The 19,018-nt window shown below is 35.8% G+C and overlaps 1 protein-coding gene across 1 annotated transcript; it reads right to left on the bottom strand.

Moving 5' to 3' along the window:
* Window positions 1-3,006: 3,006 nt before the first annotated feature.
* On the bottom strand, window positions 3,007-18,878 carry stpg2 (sperm-tail PG-rich repeat containing 2). Its single transcript, XM_079418618.1, has 14 exons — window positions 18,665-18,878; window positions 18,134-18,243; window positions 17,908-18,057; window positions 16,536-16,700; window positions 14,955-15,070; window positions 13,612-13,723; window positions 13,082-13,183; window positions 12,672-12,831; window positions 11,420-11,583; window positions 7,510-7,602; window positions 5,436-5,601; window positions 4,593-4,708; window positions 4,377-4,523; window positions 3,007-3,162 (listed from the first exon to the last, which is right to left on the bottom strand). The coding sequence occupies exons 1-13, from the start codon at window positions 18,768-18,770 to the stop codon at window positions 4,389-4,391; spliced, it is 1,695 nt and encodes a 564-aa protein (XP_079274744.1). The 5' UTR covers window positions 18,771-18,878; the 3' UTR covers window positions 3,007-3,162; window positions 4,377-4,388.
* Between the last annotated feature and the right edge of the window lie 140 nt (window positions 18,879-19,018).

The raw sequence follows: 19,018 nt of genomic DNA, 5'->3' as shown, positions 1-19,018 counted from the left end.
TTTTCTTGCAGAGCATGAAAATTTCAATGCCATGACTTTATGCACCAATTAAAGACCTTTTTAAGACCCTAAATTGTGGAGGGGAAAATTAAATTACAGTAATTAGTAACACTGTATGTTTGATATTGACATTTTTTTATATTGTGTTTTACATGAATAAATAACAGTATATTTCTAGTTTCAACAGTATTTCTTCTGTAATTGCCCTTCTTTAAACTCAATAAGTATTAGACGTATGCAAAGGGACCACATTTGGTTTTCAGTCATTGAAAATGAGTCAAATTCAACTATTTGGACACAGATCCACATTGATCAATATCTCTGGGACTGAACCATAGTGCTTTAAAAATGGAGATATCAAATGAAACCTTTGTCAAGAACCAGAATCTAAAAGGATATTAAGATATCTTCAATATTTCTTGAGTTACAGGCATGCAAATTTGGAAAAACAAACCAAATCATTTTTGAACTGTCACCATTGACAAATAATGCAACAAGGATTGCTGAAGTCAACAGATTTGACTAATATACCTACCAATAACTGGGTAAAAATAAAATAATAATGCCTATAGGCTATTATTATAAAATAATAATGCTTTCTGAAAGTAATTTTCTCCCTCCTGCAATTTGCTCCAAAATCTCAGTTGAAAATCCCTTCTACGAAATTAGTGAATTAATCAGTAAATATTAATTAGCATAGCATTTATTATTTCTGCTTTCTTCTTCATTTATGTAATTCTTTGACTAGAGAAGAAAAAAAAAAGATAAAAATCAAGATTTTAGCCAGGGACATTTGAGTTGACCCAAATTTGATTGGAAGATTGGGAAAAAAAGACAAAGGAATGAGACTTTGTATTTAATTGCTTAAAGGTGGGGTATGTAATTTTTCAAAAACGCTTTAGAAAACTGAGTCGGGGCCAAGTACCAAAACAAACTTGTAGCCAATCAGCAGTAAGGGGCGTGTCTACTCATGATATGGAGGAGAGAGCATTCAGTGAACAGCCGAGCCGAGCGACAGAAAGATAGAGATGGCGGATAAAAAAACAAGAGGAAATCGTCTGCGGAACGATAAGGCAAGAAGTAAGACCCGTATACATATCGGATCAGCTTTCCAGCGATGGAGAGAACTCAAGGAGCGGAAGGCCTACAATCGGACGCCGAGGTTTCTTTGTTTCTTCCCAATAGGTGAGTAACACTGTGTCTACACACTAATCGTTGCCTGAGTTGCGTTGGCTACGTATGTGTGGGGCGGAGCTATCAAAATAGGGGCGTGTTTGTTTTGGTGATTTCAAATATCAACATTGGCTTCCAGAAATCACTTACCCCACCTTTAAGTAATGGCGAGAACTACAATAATGTAAAGAATTCCATGAAGCATGTTAATGTTAAAGTGGTCATCGGATGCCCATTTTACACAAGTTGATATGATTCTTTAGGGTCTTAATGAAAAGTCTAACATACTTTGGTTAAAATTTCTGAATGGTAGTGTAAAAAACACCTCCTTTCCCTTGTCAAAATCAGCTCTGGTATATAGGATCTTGTTATATATCTATGGAGCATACTAAACTTCAGTCGCGAAACTGGCTAACGAGCACATTATTAGGAAAGGCGATTTGCAAAGATTCATAAAAACCCTTATACTCACTTCTGTAGATGAAGCTGGATCACAAATGATTGGCATGAACATAGACACATTTATGTAGATCGGAGATCGGTGCATTCACTTCAAAGCGAAAGTAACGTTGATGATGACTGCTATATTCATTATTACATCCAACAACTAAACACTTAAATTGCTTAATCGGAGACATTCTTGTCTTCCCCTGCACCGGAGGTGGACAGCTCTCAGCTCACTCTGGGCGGGTCAAAGGTAAGACGGCTTGTCAATCAACTATCGTGGGAGGGGCCTGTGCAGAACTACGTCATTCTGACAGGAACCTCAGAACAGCCTGATTTGAGAAAGGGGATTTTAAAACAGGGATTTAAAAAAAACACTGGGTAGATTTTTATCATTATAGGATGGATGTGTACACACACTTCCAACACACATTTATGTTCAAACAACTTGAAAAGTGAATTTTGCATCCGATGACCCCTTTAATTATGTGTATAGAAATAAAGTATTTTATTTATTCCAATTGGACATGTTTGGATATGTACACATAGTGGGAGTGGATGGACACTAAAAAGTTATTTTGCTGCAATTTGTTTCTGTTCAATGATTGTTGGAGATTGGCGTATAATCATGGGTAATGTAGTTTTTCACCAGGAATTCCATTGCTGACCACAATAAAAATTAGAAAAAAAATAAGTTGGAATAATGCATACTGATGGCTTTAATGAAAGCATATACCATCGATTAACATCCTTGTAGCTCACAACAGGTCTGCCTTTAATGGTTTATAAGTTATCATTAAAAATAAATTCCCATATGGAGAAAACGAATGGGATCTTTACTTCCAGAACCCGACTGTTGCACTGTATTGATTAACACTATCCAACAGCCACATGGCCTAGGTGATGTTAACCTAAAAGTTTTTTGAAGAAAGATTACACCAACAAACTGGCGTTTTGTTATTTGGAGTAACATGCACCAATGAATTGTTCACAATAAGTCCAGGACCGTGCATTAAGAAAGCAAATGGGTTCAATTTTGATTTCGCATTGACTTTAACATCCGTAAACCCTGTGAGACAAACACGCGCGCAGGCCGAGAGCCGCCACAGTGATTTATCTGATTCAATTAGCCTGCAAATGTAAAACAAGTCAGTTCAATAAAGAGCTAAAACCTCTCTTTCTTTCGTTCCTTCGTCTCTCGCCCTTCCTCCCTCGACCTCCCTCTCTCTGCTGAATAATGAGAGTGTGTAAATGCTTAATTAGATTAAAAGGGTGTGTATAACGATATCAAGATGCTGTGTGTGTATGTTGAGATCTCTCTACATTAGTGCTGTGTTATTGTGGGCAGGGCTGAGAATTTATGATGCACAAAAACCCTGAAACATCAAACCCATTAAAGAATCCAGATTTATTCTCCGTGAGCACTGGGGAAATATATCACCCATAAAGAGGTTTGTGTGTGTGTGTGTGTGTGTGACAGGAACTCCTGGGAAGCATGTGTTTAATAGGAGAGGCTTAGCCAAAGTCTTTTTGGAAGTGTGTGACCTGAAAAACAAATTAGAATACAGAAGAAAACCATAAGACATGAAAATATCACAATTGCATGCAAGGAAGGCTGATCCTGATTTCCTAAAAATATTTAAAAACCTGCTTCTAAAAAAAGTCATAAATTTCACATCGGAACATTTTTATATTTTCATATAATTTTCATATTTTCTATATTTTTTATAATCTTCTTTGTTTTGCATTACTGATATTTTATATTTTACTAATATTACATTATTGTATTTTTAAAACTGAAAGACAGAACTGATCCACTGAGATTATTTATATAATACAGTCTTCATTTTAATAATTAAGAGATTTCTAAATTAGTAATGTTACTTCTTTAATTTTTTATTTTTGTTCAGTTCATAGATTGGTACTTTCTTAGTTCACTCTACACTGTTTTTTCACGTTAATTATATTATTTTATTTTGTGCTATTTTACTGTATTAACTTCATTACTGTTGTACACATCAATAGGAAATAAAAATAAAAAAATCACAAGTGAGATCTATTTAGTTTTACATACAGCAATGAAATCAAATGGAGAGCAAAGAGAATATTTTGCCCAAATAACCTCATGTCTATTTTTCAACAATTGTGCCCAAGTCTGCAACTAAATTCCTTAAATTCTCCCAACCAGCATTCAAGATCACTAAGATACTATTATAGTTTTTATTGATATTTTGAATTAGTTTTTATTTTTATATTTTCCATGTCCATTGTAATTTTAGTTCAGGTTGTGTTTTTGTCATTTTTAGTCATTTACAGTTTATAAATAATTTATTTAATATGTGTGTGTGTGTGTGTGTGTGTGTGTTTATGTCAAAAGCACACAAATGCTTTTGACATAAAGTAAATTTACATAAAGCTAAATCAAAACATTGAATCTGAGAGCCAGATCTCCTGTTATCGGTCATGCAGCGAGCAGACTCACATGCCATTAATGAATCATCTAATTAGCATATGTAAATCAAAAAATATGATGCATGTTTTATGTCTTTGGGTTTAGGAGATCAATCGGCCATTCAGAGGGAATATAATATCAGAGCTCATGCTGGTCCTGTGGTGAATCTGTGTGTAACGGAGCTAGTCTCAATAAAACAGACAGGAGAGAGTTGTCTTTTCTCTTTTCTGAGTCAAACAGACCACTAAAAACATCAAGAATGCCTCAATCTCTGAAACTAAACTTAATCTTAATCAGTCTCACTGACCTTTGACCTGAGTTAGGCACTGCTGTGAGCAGAGGGTTTTCTCAAAGACCTGCGTGAAGATAAAGCTCTCGTGCTGGACACTAAAGGATCATGAAGCATCACGTTGAAGGTGCCTTTCAGAACCGTGTCCATGATGACCGGACTCAACTACAACACACACACACAGTATACAGTACACACACACATACATGTTACATAAATATATGCAATACATACATCATATGCTCCAGGTCCAGGGGTCTTGTCTTTAGGGCTTTTGAAGCGATCTTCTTTTGAGACAATAAGTGCAAGTTTTGAGCCTGATTTAACATCTGGACTATAATGAGCCGGACCTAAAAACCACAAATAAACAACAGCTAGTTTAGCCTGAATACTTGTACATAACTAACAAAACTATAAAACTCCATGTTTTATCAGTAATCCATGAGCAGAAGATTCCAGGCATAGAACAGCAGTCCCAATCAGGCAACTTTTAAAGAAAACAAAAATACAACCTTCCCATTTCAGCTTTTAATCACTGAATGTTTAGCCTAATAGACTTCCAGTGTAATATGTGTGACCCTGGACCACAAAACCAGTCTCAAGTGTCAATTTTAGAAACTGAGATTTATACATCATCTGAAAGGTGAATAAATAAGCTTTCCATTGATGTATGATAGGATAGGACAATATTTGGCCGAGATACAACTATTTGAAAATCTGGAATCTGAGGGTGCAAAAACATGAAAATATTGAGAAAATCGCCTTTAAAGTTGTCCAAATTAAGTTATTAGCAATGCATATTACTAATCAAAAATGAATTTTTGGTATATATATACGGTAAGAAATTTACAAAATATCTTCATGGAACATGATCTTTACTTAATATCCTAATGATTTTTGGCAAATCGATAATTTTGACCCATACAATGTATTTTTGGCTATTGCTACAAATATACCCCAGCGACTTAAGACTGGTTTTGTGCTCCAGGGTCACATTTCAGCTTTGTTTGTTTCAGCAAATCAACAGCAGGCCACATATGAAGGAGTTCCTTTAATAACTGTCAGAGCTTGGGTCACCTGGGGTTTCAGGATCGTAGTGGAGGAAGGCATCTCTGGGGGCGGCAGACAGGAAGCAGCTCTGTCGTTTGCGTGCTTTCTCGTTCCGCGGCCCGCTGTAGTGATGGAGGCCGTGTATCTTCTCAAACGATTCACTCACATTATATGAGCCTGGCGGAGGGGTATCCTGCCAAGAGAAATCTAATATCAAACTACAGCATCATAAACATCATCTGCACAATGTATTTAGAGCAAGTACATATGAGCCAGGAGGCTCTGTGTGTGTGTGCTGTAAGTGCATTATTGTGAACACAATTTTTGCTTGTTCCTACAAAACTAATGACGAGTCAAATTGCTACAGATGCTGTACATAGAAATTAAACTGTACGGAACTAAAACATATTCTAGTTATTTAGACGTGTATGTAAGTAAAGCACATTTGTATAATTGCATTCGGATCATTTTGGCACGGTTGTAATCACGTCAGCAAACGAAAATCAACAAACCTCAAAATTCAAAATATAGATGTCAGTCAAGAGTGACAAGTCTAATGAATAAATATGCAAAGACAGTTTTGTGAATTAAGCCACAGTCAAACACACACACACACACACAGTAGCATGTCTTGTTTATAGAGCTGTGTAAATAGACATCTGTAAGCTAGGCAGACAGACACAGAGAGAGAAACATCTAGACGAGTGAAGCTAACCAAACCTGTCAGGAACAAGACTATTTTTAAGACAAATGTTTTGTATTAAGAAATCATTGTCATGGCAATTAAACAAAATTCAAAATTCCCCTTTGTGTGATGCAAAAACACAATGTAAATTGTATCAAACGTATCTGATGTAATTCCACAATATTTATATTTTATGGTGAATTGAAATGTAATGTATTATTTAAAATAATAATAATAATAATTATTATTATTATTATATGGATAGCAGCTTTCATACACAGAATGCAGTTAAAAGTGCTTCACATGTCAGAACATAAAAACAAAGTTTTTTCAACAAAGTAAGTGTAAACTTAGAATAATAATAATTATTATTTTTATTATTATATTTGTCTATCACAATAACAATAATATTTTGACTAAACAATAATTAATTAAAATAATTGAGAATAGTGTTACAGGAAAAAAAAATAAAAAAAAGTAAAACTTTCCAAAGGCATTATTGCAATTTAGTATAAATGTGCTAAATTGTCATGAAAATAATGTTGATGCAAAACATCATAATCGTAAAATTAAGCTTCATGCAACATAACATGCCCTATTTCTTTCTTTTGATTTTGTGGTGAAATGTGATCTGGGTGTGATTTGGTGGGAATGACGCAGACAGCGGTGTGTATGTGGTGTTATTTGTGAGGGAGCAGACATGTGTCTAATAAAAGCGAGGAGCAGACGTGAGGCGAGACTCTGGGCTCATAATGAAATATTTGCAGTATCTGCATCAGAGCGTCTGAGTCAAACACTCTCTAGGTTACACACCCTCACATACGGACACTTCTGCATTCTCATATCTTTCGCTGTATAATTACTGATGTTAGAAATAGACAAGATTTAATCAGAACTCTCCATGAAGCCAAACTATCAGAGCTGTCCCATTGAATTCAAGTTTACACAAACACACACACACACACACACAGTAAAAAACTTTAAGGACAGGCTGTGTTTGACTTACTACTGAGAAAACTTGTATTGCTCAGAGTTTGCTCTTTTATAGCTCAGAACATGTCATTTCAGTGAAGTTTTATTTAAAGTATCAACTTCTTCCTTAGATGTTTCCGCTAAAAACAGACATGAGTCAATAATTGACGTACAGTCAGAATATAGAGCTAAAAATTAATGTGGAGCAGTTTAAATCATTTGTTCTCAGAAGAATATGATGAGAAATGTTAGAGTTCATGTTAACATGTTTTGTTTTTTTGCGGATTTTAGTATCTTGGCAACTCTCAATATCAAAACAATATCTCAATTTGCTCTCCATTTCATGTCTAGGAGAAACGATTGAGCTATTAAAGAGATCTCATTTGTGATTTTTCTTCCCTATGAGAGTCTAAAGATGAATTCGGAGTGTTGTGTGTGTCTTACTTTGGCGAACAGTGAACCCACAAGTCTGTCAGTGGCAGATTTAAAAGCAGCTGTACTCTGTTTCTTATATAACGCTTCAGTTGTTTTCTCCACCTGCAGCAAACACAAAAGAAAGAAAATATACAAGCTTCTTTAGAATACTTGGTTCTGATTGGTCAATCACAGCATTCCGCAGTCAAATATTTATGTATAATGACCGATTCATATTAATGAGATTCTAATAACACTTACATTTAGCCCTGTTCTTCTCATAATTGGATCATATGTTTACATACTTTTTATAATACTTGCACGACAGCTGCTGATCACTGTCTACTTCCCGTGTAAGAAAAAAAGCAAAGTTGAAATCCTCCAAAACATCTCTTCCACAGAAGAAAATTAATTAAATGCGTTTGGAACAACATAAAGGCGAATACATGATGACAGCTCTTATACTTTCTGGTAAAATATTTATTTTTATTATGGGCTGGTGTAGTTTTAGCAGTCTGTGTGGTCTCTGTCCACAGAAAAAAATGCTCTCTGGTTCAGCTTACAATGGAAAATCATAATCTCCACTATCGTGACGCTAGAGATAAGACGCAGCAGGTCCTCATCTCAGACTCCAGTTGAGTTCAGAATGAAATACTAGCTTTCTGCTAAATGTACTATTTTTAAGAAACTTTACTCAATTTCAATGAAATTGAAGCGTTTACGTTGCCTGTGTAGTCCAATGTTCAAACTTTTCACAGCCTCATCATATACAATCAGTGTTGGGTAAGTTTCTCTAAAAAATGTAAGGGATAGAAAATTCTGTCATTAATTACTCACCCTCATTTTGTTCCAAACCCGTAAGACCTTCTTTCATCTTCGGAACACAAATTAAGATATTTTTGATGAAATCCGAGAGCTTTCTGATTCTCTGTAGGCAGCAAGCAACTGACACGTTCAAGGCCCAGAAAGGTGGCAAGGACATCGTTAAAATAGTCCATGTGACATCAGTGGTTCAAGCGTAATGTTTTGAAGCGAGGAGAATAGTTTTAGCGCACAAAGAAAACAAAGATAACTTCAATCAACAATTTCTTCTCCTCTATGTCAGCCTTTGACACACGTTCACTAGTCGGCATTTTGACTTAGAACATCCATCTCTATTAGTTCATCGTCTATACGTTCTGGTTCAAATAAGTAAAAGCTGACACAGAAGAGAGGAAATTGTTGAATGAAGTAATTATTTTTGTTTTCTTTGAACACAAAATATCTTTAGCTTCAAAAAATTATGGTTGACGTCACATGGACTATTTTAACAACGTTCTTAATACCTTTCTGGGCCTTGAACGTGGTAGTTCCCTTGCTGTCCATGGAGGGTCAGAAAGCTCTAGGATTTCATCAAAAATATCTTAATTTGTGTTCCGAAGATGAACGAAGGACTTACGGGTTTGGAACGACATGAGGGTGAGTAATTAATGACAGAATTTTAATTTTTGGGTGAACTATCCCTTTAATTACCACGCAGCTACTAATTACATCTTCAGCAGTGTGATAAGATTACTGTACTAATTACTCTAAAAAGTATTACATTATTACTACTAATGCATAGGCATAAAACTGCTATTATAATTCTTTCAAATAAATAATACAAATTTGCATAAATTATTCTTGAACTGACCAGAGTGTTTAAAACAGGGCCGTCCAAACTCGGTCCTGGAGGGCCGGTGTCCTGCAGAGCTTAGCTCCAACCCTAATTAAACACACCTGAAGCAGCTAATCAAGCTCTTACTAGGCATACTAGAAACTTCCATGCAGGTGCTGAGGCAAGTTGGAGCTAAACTCTGCAGGACACCGGCCCTCCAGGACCGAGTTTGGACAGCCCTGGTTTAAAAGGAGGTCACATTAAAACAGGGGTGGACAATCCTGGTCCTGGAGATCTACCTACCTGCAGAGTTCAGTTCCAACCCTGATCAAACACACCCGTCTGTAATTATCAAGAGCTCCTTCAGATCCTAATTAGTTGGTTCAGGAGTGTTAGATCGGGGTTGGAGCTGAACTTTGCAGGAAGGTATATCTCCAGATTAGGCACCCCTGCATTAAAACCATACATTTTTACATTAGATGTTAAATCTACTATTGTTTTATATAGAATTATTCTATAGTCTTTACAGTACATAATGCAATTACATCAGAAGTAACTGTAATTTAAAGGGAAATTGAATTATATATATATATATATATATATATATATATATATATATTGCAGTAATTAATTACTCAATAATTCATTACACCCAACACTGTATACAATACACATCAAGAAGGACGTTTGTGGTTGCTATCACTTCCGGTTTATTTGTCACACTTGCAATGGAAGGTCTAATCAAGTGCATTGCATTGTGGGATACAGTATCCCCCACAGTGTGCTCTGTTTGCATATTGGACATTTTGGCAAATGCAGTAGGTTATTTGTATGTGCAGTTGATGGACACTACCTTTCAAAAGTTTGGGGTCAGCGAGAGATTTTTTTTTCCTGAAAGAAACAACTTTTATTCAAGGATTCATTAAATTGATCAAAAGTGTGAATAAAAAAGTCGGTGAGAATCTACAGGGCCAGCAGGATTCATTCACTGCTCTTATCTATGCAGGCAGAGACCGTGAACGAGGAACAAAAGCAGAAGAGAGTCCATAAAGACCTCCACTGGAGTCAGTTTGCTTCAGGAATCAGGCCAGCTGGACACTCACACTGGAAATGATGGACGTTTCTGAGGAAAACAGCCCATAAAGTCCCAATGTCCAGAGTTTACTGTGAAAAACTTCAAAGGCAGCGAGGGATTCAGCAGCCACAACACACACGTTATCATACTGAATCTGTAATTCTTACTCTCCTGTAAATCTACCACAGAGTTTGCCAAAAGACCGCAGTTACTATAGTTACTGTTACTACAGAAGAACCATAACTAGATCTGAAGAAAATGTGGTGCTTACAGTTTGATGTATACAATGATGCTACAATGAAGTGGTTGCTAGGGTTTTCTGGGTGGTTGCTATGCAGTTGTTGCTTTAGCTCCTCCTCCTAAGAATCGGCACTCATGTTGGTTGCCAAATTGAGAATGCACAACAGAACAATTGCAATTGACAATGAAACCGAAGAGCCTTACACTGCAAGTTAATGAATTGATTTAACCACATTTGAATTTTCCTTTGGTCAAAGCTTTCTAGATGGATGCCGGGGTGTTTTAGGTTGGGTAGAACCCACTTCTGACTCAGTTCCTTTGCTGGTTTCCATGGCTGTAATACGGCTGTGTTTTCTATGAACTGGCAACCCAGGGTGTCAAAATCCTCTGGGTAAACCAGCAGTGGGTGGAGTCAGTCACCAAAACAAAACCAGACATTCTGACACAGAACGCACATTTCAAAGTAGAATAACTGATTAAAGCATTGTTTTTCCAGAGGAAAACTGAGAATATTTCTTAAATATTTGAAAACATAGTATTTTTATGCTTTAGAACAGTCAAAACAAATTCTATACAGCACCATTAATTCTGACCGTTTGGAAGAGTAAAAGCACACTCTCCTTAACAAGACAACAAGCAATTCAAGGCTGCATTCACATCTGCCGCATGAATGATTGATACTTCATTTAAAAACCTGACCCTGAGCACGAGCAACAGTAATTAATAGTGACATCTGCCATTAAGGGCAGCAACTGCGGTATTTTGGCTAAACCTATGGTAAGTTTTGAAAGGATAGGCTCTAGATTGTAGACTGACATTTAGTGAATGCTGAGAAATATTCAGTTCAAGGGGATTTATGGAAGGTTTATTCGATTCATTGGATGAAACTCTCTGAAAAGTCTGAATAAGCTCCCAAGGGCGCTGGCAGATTAGCGCACAATAGACAATAGACAATGAGTGCACACTTTTTGGGTTGAAGTAGTGCTCACCTTGTACTGAGTTGGCCCCGGGCGGCTCATTTCCTCTTTGCTGGGGAGGAAAATCCGGCGTGGTGCAATAGAGCCGAAGGCGCCCTTCCTCGTTTTCTCCAGACAGGCTTTCTTCAAACTCTCATAAGCCAAGCCATACTCAAACACATTATAGGCACCGGGACCTAGCAAAGACATGCACTAGTAAACCGATTAGTTACTACTGGAGCTGCACTAACGAGGGCTGCTTGATTTTGATGGTTGTTCAAAAGTTTGATGTTGGTAAGATTTTTTTAATGTTTTTTAAGGAAGTCTTTTCTGCTCACCAAGGCTGCATTTATTTAATAAAAAATACAGAAAAAACTGTAACATTGTGAAATATTTTTACTATTTCAAATAACTGTTTTTTATTGTAATATTTGTTAAAATAGAATTTATTCCTGTGATGCAAAGTTGAATTTTCAGCATCATTACTCCAGTCTTTTCAGTGTCACATGATCCTTCAGAAATCATTCAAATATGCTGATGTTCTGCTCAAGAGACATTTCTGATTATTATCAGTGTTGAAAACAGTTGTGCTGCTTAATATATGTTTGGAAACTGCTATAAAATGTATTTTTTTAGGATTCTTTGATGAATATAAATTTGTACCAGTATTTTTTTGAAATACAAACATTTTGTTATTTTATAAACTGTTACTTGTGATCAACTGAATGTGTTTTTGATGACTATAAAACTCTTTTATGGGTTAAATCAGGTAAAAATCTATTTTTAATTGCAGGTTACCACTTTTTACAGTGTAGTTCATTGCACTTTGATTACTTTGAATGTAATTACTGATAAAGAAAATTTAATTCAAACTCTGAAAACACATCAAATTAAGTAGAAAGTAGTTCAATGGAAGGCAACAAAAATCTTTTCTTAAAAAAAAAAATTTGAGACCACTTTGTCGCAAAATAGTACACTTTTGGAATACTATTTTCAACGTACTATGATTTATGATGCACTAATTGTAATTTGGCATACTAGATAGTATGCGATTTAGAATGCATCTTGAGTGTTTTGATTGGTCACTTTGAAAGTAGCTTGAAATCTGATTGGCTGCTGTTGCAAAGCATTTGTGTAGCAGTATGAAATCTAATGTTTATCCCTCTTGCAAGTTGCAAGCACAGCCCAAATCTGACCTCTCACTGCGTTTCACAGGTAAAAGACATTTTGCATTCAGAATACTGAACAAATTCTCATTCACACAGAAAAACACACAGGTACAAACCCGGCGTAGCTTTCGATCTGTTTTCTGGCAGGAAGCGTACAGCTGTCAGGCCGAAAGGATTCTTCTTCACCCCTCTGCCTTTCTTCAGGATCTCCAGAGCACAGCGCGGGTCATTGTACGCACCTACAGGGGGCGTCTCATCCTTGACCGGACTGAACCGCTACAGAAAACAACACAATACTGAGATCAGATGAAAGTGACATGAAGAGGCATTCGCATTCACAACACATTTTACTTCTGTCATTACATTATACTAAAAGACTATGAAGACTATTTAAATAACGTGCACTGATGAGATCAGAAATGTGTATTCAACAAGTAAATAAAGTTTAATTTGATTTGATCTGACTTCAGGAGAGTTTATTCTAGATGTGTCTAGAATGTCCAAAAATAAAAGAGTGTGTTGTTGCCTGAGCTTGAGACAGGAAGGGTGGACTCAACACAGGAGCGTGTGGGTTACTGGGCGTATCAAACTGACTCTTTATGTAGTATCGCCCTGGTCCTGGAACACCCTAAAAATACACACACACACACATGAAAAATGCACACATAATGAAAACCAAAGTTATTTGTACCCACACAGCAAAGCATCCATGCAGAAATGCACCTCAACTTGAGCACAAATCTTGTTGCAATAGTGCCCTCTACAGACAAGACAAAACGGCTACATGCAAGCTTGCAAAATAATATAAAAAAATCGAATTCTTTGAAATGGAACAGTTTGTTGAACCTTTGAAAAGTTTGCATGTGTTATCATATTTAAAATATTTTATGGCTCATATAGTATGATATAGTGATAATATGGAGGAAAAACACCTCCGTTTTATTCAGTGGCATCAAATGTCTTTGTAAATAAAAATCACCAAATGTCCAGAACTATTTCCTCTGATAGCTACACATTTGTAACAGGGACCAAATACAAAGGATATGAGATTTAAACCTTCTTCTCCTCCTGTAGAGCCACCAGCTCGTGGTATCGAGGGATGACCAGCTCTGAACGGCCTCTCTGATGCTGGCTGAGATTCACATTCTCATAGTGGACAGTGTGATCCCTGACACACACACACACACACACAGGGATGCACAAAACCAAGCATTTAATGAAACACACCATACAGTGCTGCAGGTATGATGGATTATTGGTACTTCTGGTTTTGAATGGGTTTTTGATTAAATTCCTGAAATAAGGTCTGTATTTAAACAAGCTCAAGATATTTTCGATTTTTACTGTGCAACATAAAATAGATCAGTAATACCCCCTTGTGATTTTTTAAGAAGCTTAATGGCTAAACGTTGAAGTCATGTGACTGTGGTGTAGTTCAGCAGCGCCTGAAAGTAGTCCCCAGCTATATCATAACTAGTTACCTAGCTGGGGACTACTTTCAGGTGCTGCGTAATATCATAGGCACCTGCTGCACCCATGGTACCGCAGCAAAGGTCCTTGATTATTACGCCGGAATGAGAGTATAGTTCCTAGCCATATCGGCCTAGAAAAATCGCAACTTTTCATTTTCCGTCGGTCTTAGTACACGATGTAACTACAGAAGAATCAAGTTTTAAATAGGAAAAATATCGAAACTCTTTGGTCATTTTTGATGACCAAATGCTAATGGTCTAATCAGATTCAATGATCTATGCTAAGCTAAGCTAAAAGTGCTACCGCCAGACCTGGATATCGGCTGAATGGATTCAAAAACGGTAAAACTCAACTGTTTAACTTTAGGGAAGTTGTAAAATGAGCCTATTTCCCAAAAAAAGTGGAGTGTTCCTTTAATAGCCAACATTTAGATTTTTACTTTTGCCGATTATATTTAGGCTTCGAAATTCATAGAAGTTGTGTTAATTTTTGAAGATTATCATGTAAAAATCATAAACTTTTGCTGGACACAGAGTTTATTTTCTGCAATAATCCAAAAGCCAATAGAAAAATTCTATACTTTGTTGAGGGAACCAGGGTGAAGCTAATTTCTGAGTTGTCCTACTAAAACAAACAAATCCAGTGACTAGGTTTTCTTCAAGAACTTATCATATTAACCCAGTATCTTGTTAAATCGGATTAGATTTTAAAAGATAAAGGCAGTGATTTTGAGTGTTGTGTGCGCAGAATTCATCTGACGGTCAGAGAACAGACTACGGTTGGTCCGTAGCTCTGCCGTCTGTAGAATTTATTCTGAAGCATCTGTACATGGAAAACCAAGTCCTGATGCTTCAGAATAAATTTTGCAAGACAATGCAAATGCTGCTGTGTTACAGCTAAGAAAATCTGCAATCAATCAAACTCACTCTTGTAGATCATAATGTCCTGGTCCAGGTCCGTGTCCACCCATTGCCTGCTCTCTTCGGCCTGACAACTTCCCGAAATGCACACCTTTATACTTCTGAGAGAACGACAGATCCACCTACAAAATGCCAAAAAAAATATATTTTTCAATATATATTTTTGTAATTTCACCTTTCACCTTGAATGTTTGTTCCTGAGCCCAACTCACTTATCAGCACTTTCATCAGATAATAATACAGACTTATGTTTTAAAGGGAAACTATTAAAGCGCCTACTCTGTTTTGAAACTAAACTGCAACAAAAACCCTCATCATTCAGAAAATATCATGATTAGATGATCAAAACTCTCAGTACCTTAAAAGGACAACTTCAGCATGTCTGCTAAATTAATATTTGAAATATATAAAATGTTGTTATTTGTATGAGGTAGACACAAAAAATTACATTAACACCTTATCAGTATTAATATAAAATTGCTCATATAATTATTTTACCAACAAAACTTTATTTTTTATTCTTTATACAAACACACACACTTTTTTCTTACTATTTATTTTTACTTTGCCAGATTGCATAAAAAAATGGCTTTTCTAGTATATTTCACAAACTGATTTCACTTTGAACTATGTTAAGTTTTAGAAATTAAAATTGAGAATTTTCATGAATTTTGAGGTTTTGTCAGATTTCATAAGTAAAAGAAAAACAGCTAACCATTTTTATAAAATATTTAATATCCTGATATTTATGTAAGAGTTTTAGAAATTATATATTACTTAAAGACAAAAGTGATTTATACTGACAGAATGGATTTATATATACAGTTTATTTACATTTACTATTTATTTAATTTACAATTTATTTATATTTATAAATACATATACAATACTGAGTATTAGCCATAATAGATGGGTATTCGTCATAATAAATTTGGCCAAATTTTCAATGTCAGTGCATTCATAATGAAACCTTGATGAAAATGGATAGTTCACCTTGATGAACCTCATTGAGCTGCATGTTTTATGTACACTATGGCTCACTATAGGTTGTGGTCTTCAGTGAAACTAAATAAAGTGCTACAAAAGTGTAAAAAAATGTGCAAAACTAAGTATAAAAAAAGTGTTTAATTTACAAAAAAATCAACGAGCAAAACCTGAGTTGAGAGAGAAAGAGAGATGCTCCATGACGGATGGCCCTGCGCTCTGATAAACAGTTGTTCCCCCTCTAGAGGAAGTTGGCAGCTCAATGGCAAATGAAAGATGATTTGATTAAAGCTGAGTCTAGCATCTGCTGCATTATTGTAAGTGAATATTGAAATATAACGTAAAGAATAATTACCCAGGGTTTTCGGTCCTGACAGTAAAATGGATGAGTGCTGCACTTTGTGACTTTTTAAAATAATGCAGCGATCATTAGTAATGGAAATAGGCCCGGCACTAATGATGCAGAGCGGAGGGGCATTAGACGCTCTTCTGTTAATGGACACATCTGACCTCACACACACACACTCAAAGCACTCCATTAGACGTGTATCTTTTTCACTGAGTGCACATCCATTTACACACACTGCTCGTAATCGGTCTGACCGGTATGGGACTGTAGAAGGCCGGGCCGAGGGTCTGGTCTCTGGTTGGGGGTTTGTGTCGGTGCAGGACACCTTGAGCATCCTCTTCATATCCGAACGCCTGTCCGGGAGACGGGATGGACGGGGCATCAGGATTCAGAAGCAATGTAGTAACTTTAGACACGGCCTGCAGACATTGTAATGACATATAATCAAATACACATATCACATATCAAATACACAAATACTTTCCTGTAGCTCAAATAGTAGAGCATGGTGCTAGCAACGCCAAGATCATGGGTTCGATTCCCAGGGAAAGCAAGAGCTGATAAAATGTAAAAACTGTAACTTGAATGCAAGTCGTCTGCTAAATGCATAAATGTAAATGTACATATCAGACCATTAACAGCTGCAAGGAAAAAGTATGCAAACCCTTTGGGTTTACCAGAATAGTTGCATTAATTGCAAATAAAATCTGATCTAAACATTAAAATAAACTAAATTGTGTTTTTATTGAATACTTCTCTAAATATTTTGGGGGAAATGTGATTAATTGGTGTGAAAATATCAGGGTTTTAGCACCTTTGTGCAATCTGGTGGAATGACCTGCCCAACTCGATCAGAGCAGCCGAATCCTTACCCATCTTCAAGAAACGGCTAAAAACTCATCTGTTCCATCTTTACTTGACCCTCTAACTCTAGCACTATCTATTCTAATTGTATTTTATCTATGTCTTTTTATTAAAAAATAACAATAATAATAATAATTATCTGTACTGCGTTAGGCTAACCAAGACTTGTAATAGCACTTGCACGTTGTTGCTCTTTTGTTGGTTTTGATTGCTTCTTATGTCCTCAGTTGTAAGTCGCTTTGGATAAAAGCGTCTGCTAAATGACTAAATAAATAAATAAATATACAGCGGGGGTCATGCTCTGACAATATACTGTCAATCTACAATCTAATTTGTTATATTTTTTATAAGAAATATAATTTGTTACAAAATATAATGTTATATATAAAACATGCACTTGTTATATTTTTATATTTATATTTTTGTTGTATTTTATATATTATAATTTGATATTTTTAAAACAAATATAATTTGTTATCAAATATAATTAAATAAAATCTGTTGCAAAATACAATTTGTTATATTGTATCATTTTTAACAACACTTGGATAAATGCTTATATCTTTATAACACGTTAAGTATTATAATTTGTTAGATTTTTATATCACATATAATGTGCTATAAAATATAATTTATTATGATTTCTTGCAAAATATAATTTTTTATATTGTTACATTTGGATAAATTATTATATGTATCTTTATATCTCATCATAATAAAATTAAATTATAGTCCATTTAATAACCCAAACAAATGCCTCACCTTCGGGCTCTTCTCTGGATTGGTTGTTCTTTTCTCTGCAGGTGAGACATCATTTCTAACATTGTACGCTCCCGGTCCCGGCACATCTGAAACCACGTCATCAAAGCGCTTGGAGCGATTCTGGAGACTCTTTCCTCCCAAAATGTGATTCTGCAATATTCCAGTTATAAGTTTGCATTCATCACTGATATTAATTGTTTGCGAGGTGATGCTATGAAAAACGTACCCTGGTAATTTCACTGTTGTACTGTCCTGGTCCAGGAGAGAGGAGACCACTGCCCGACCCCAGGAACCCAGACTCTCTACTGGACAGCGAGAGGAAGGGGGCATACGAATCTGGAGAAACAGATAGAAAAAATACATACATAATACATATTAATCTAAGTAGCAATAATAATATAATAGTCTATATATATATATATATAGTATACTATACAAATGCCTTGTAGATGATCACAGGTGCCTAAACAAAAAATAACCAAAAAAGGTCGCATGCTAATGCCATATGAGAAACTTTCTAAATCCTTGATTCTCTAGTTTTTAGAAAATGCATCTATAGGCTACTAAGTTAGTCCTTTAAATAAAACACTATATGATCTAAAAACATCAAGAACTCGACTTCATAGAAAAAAAACGGATGTTGAGAAGAAGAAGGCTCTGCAAAGACCATTGAAAAGATACTTAAGAGTAATTTCTGAGCTTCTTGTCAGGTTTAGGTTTTAAAATGGACCATTTCGTGTCAAAAAATGAAACTCACCCCTTTTACTGCTCAGAGACCTGCTGATATTATATGATCCTGGTCCAATTTCAGACGTGGTGCCGCTTAACTTCAACTGTGTGAACCTGGGAGCTCGATCATACATGATGATTAATTATTTATATTATACAACGATGAAACGTGTTTAATTAACTAATGTAACATTGTGAGAGCAGTGAAGTGTCTCTGGAGCGCGTCGCCGCGTTGCCAGGACGCCAGAATACGTGGTGCTCATGAATATTAATTAGGTAATTGGAGACGTTCGTAAACTTCCTGAAGCAGCCAGTCACTTTTAACCTACTTAATATTCATGAGTTAATTCGTTGCCTTAACAACGCGTTCATGGGTTCAACT

The sequence above is a fragment of the Barbus barbus genome (assembly GCF_936440315.1).
Source record: "Barbus barbus genome assembly, chromosome: 6".
Taxonomy (NCBI): domain Eukaryota; kingdom Metazoa; phylum Chordata; class Actinopteri; order Cypriniformes; family Cyprinidae; genus Barbus; species Barbus barbus.
This window is presented reverse-complemented; position numbering and strand designations above follow the sequence as displayed.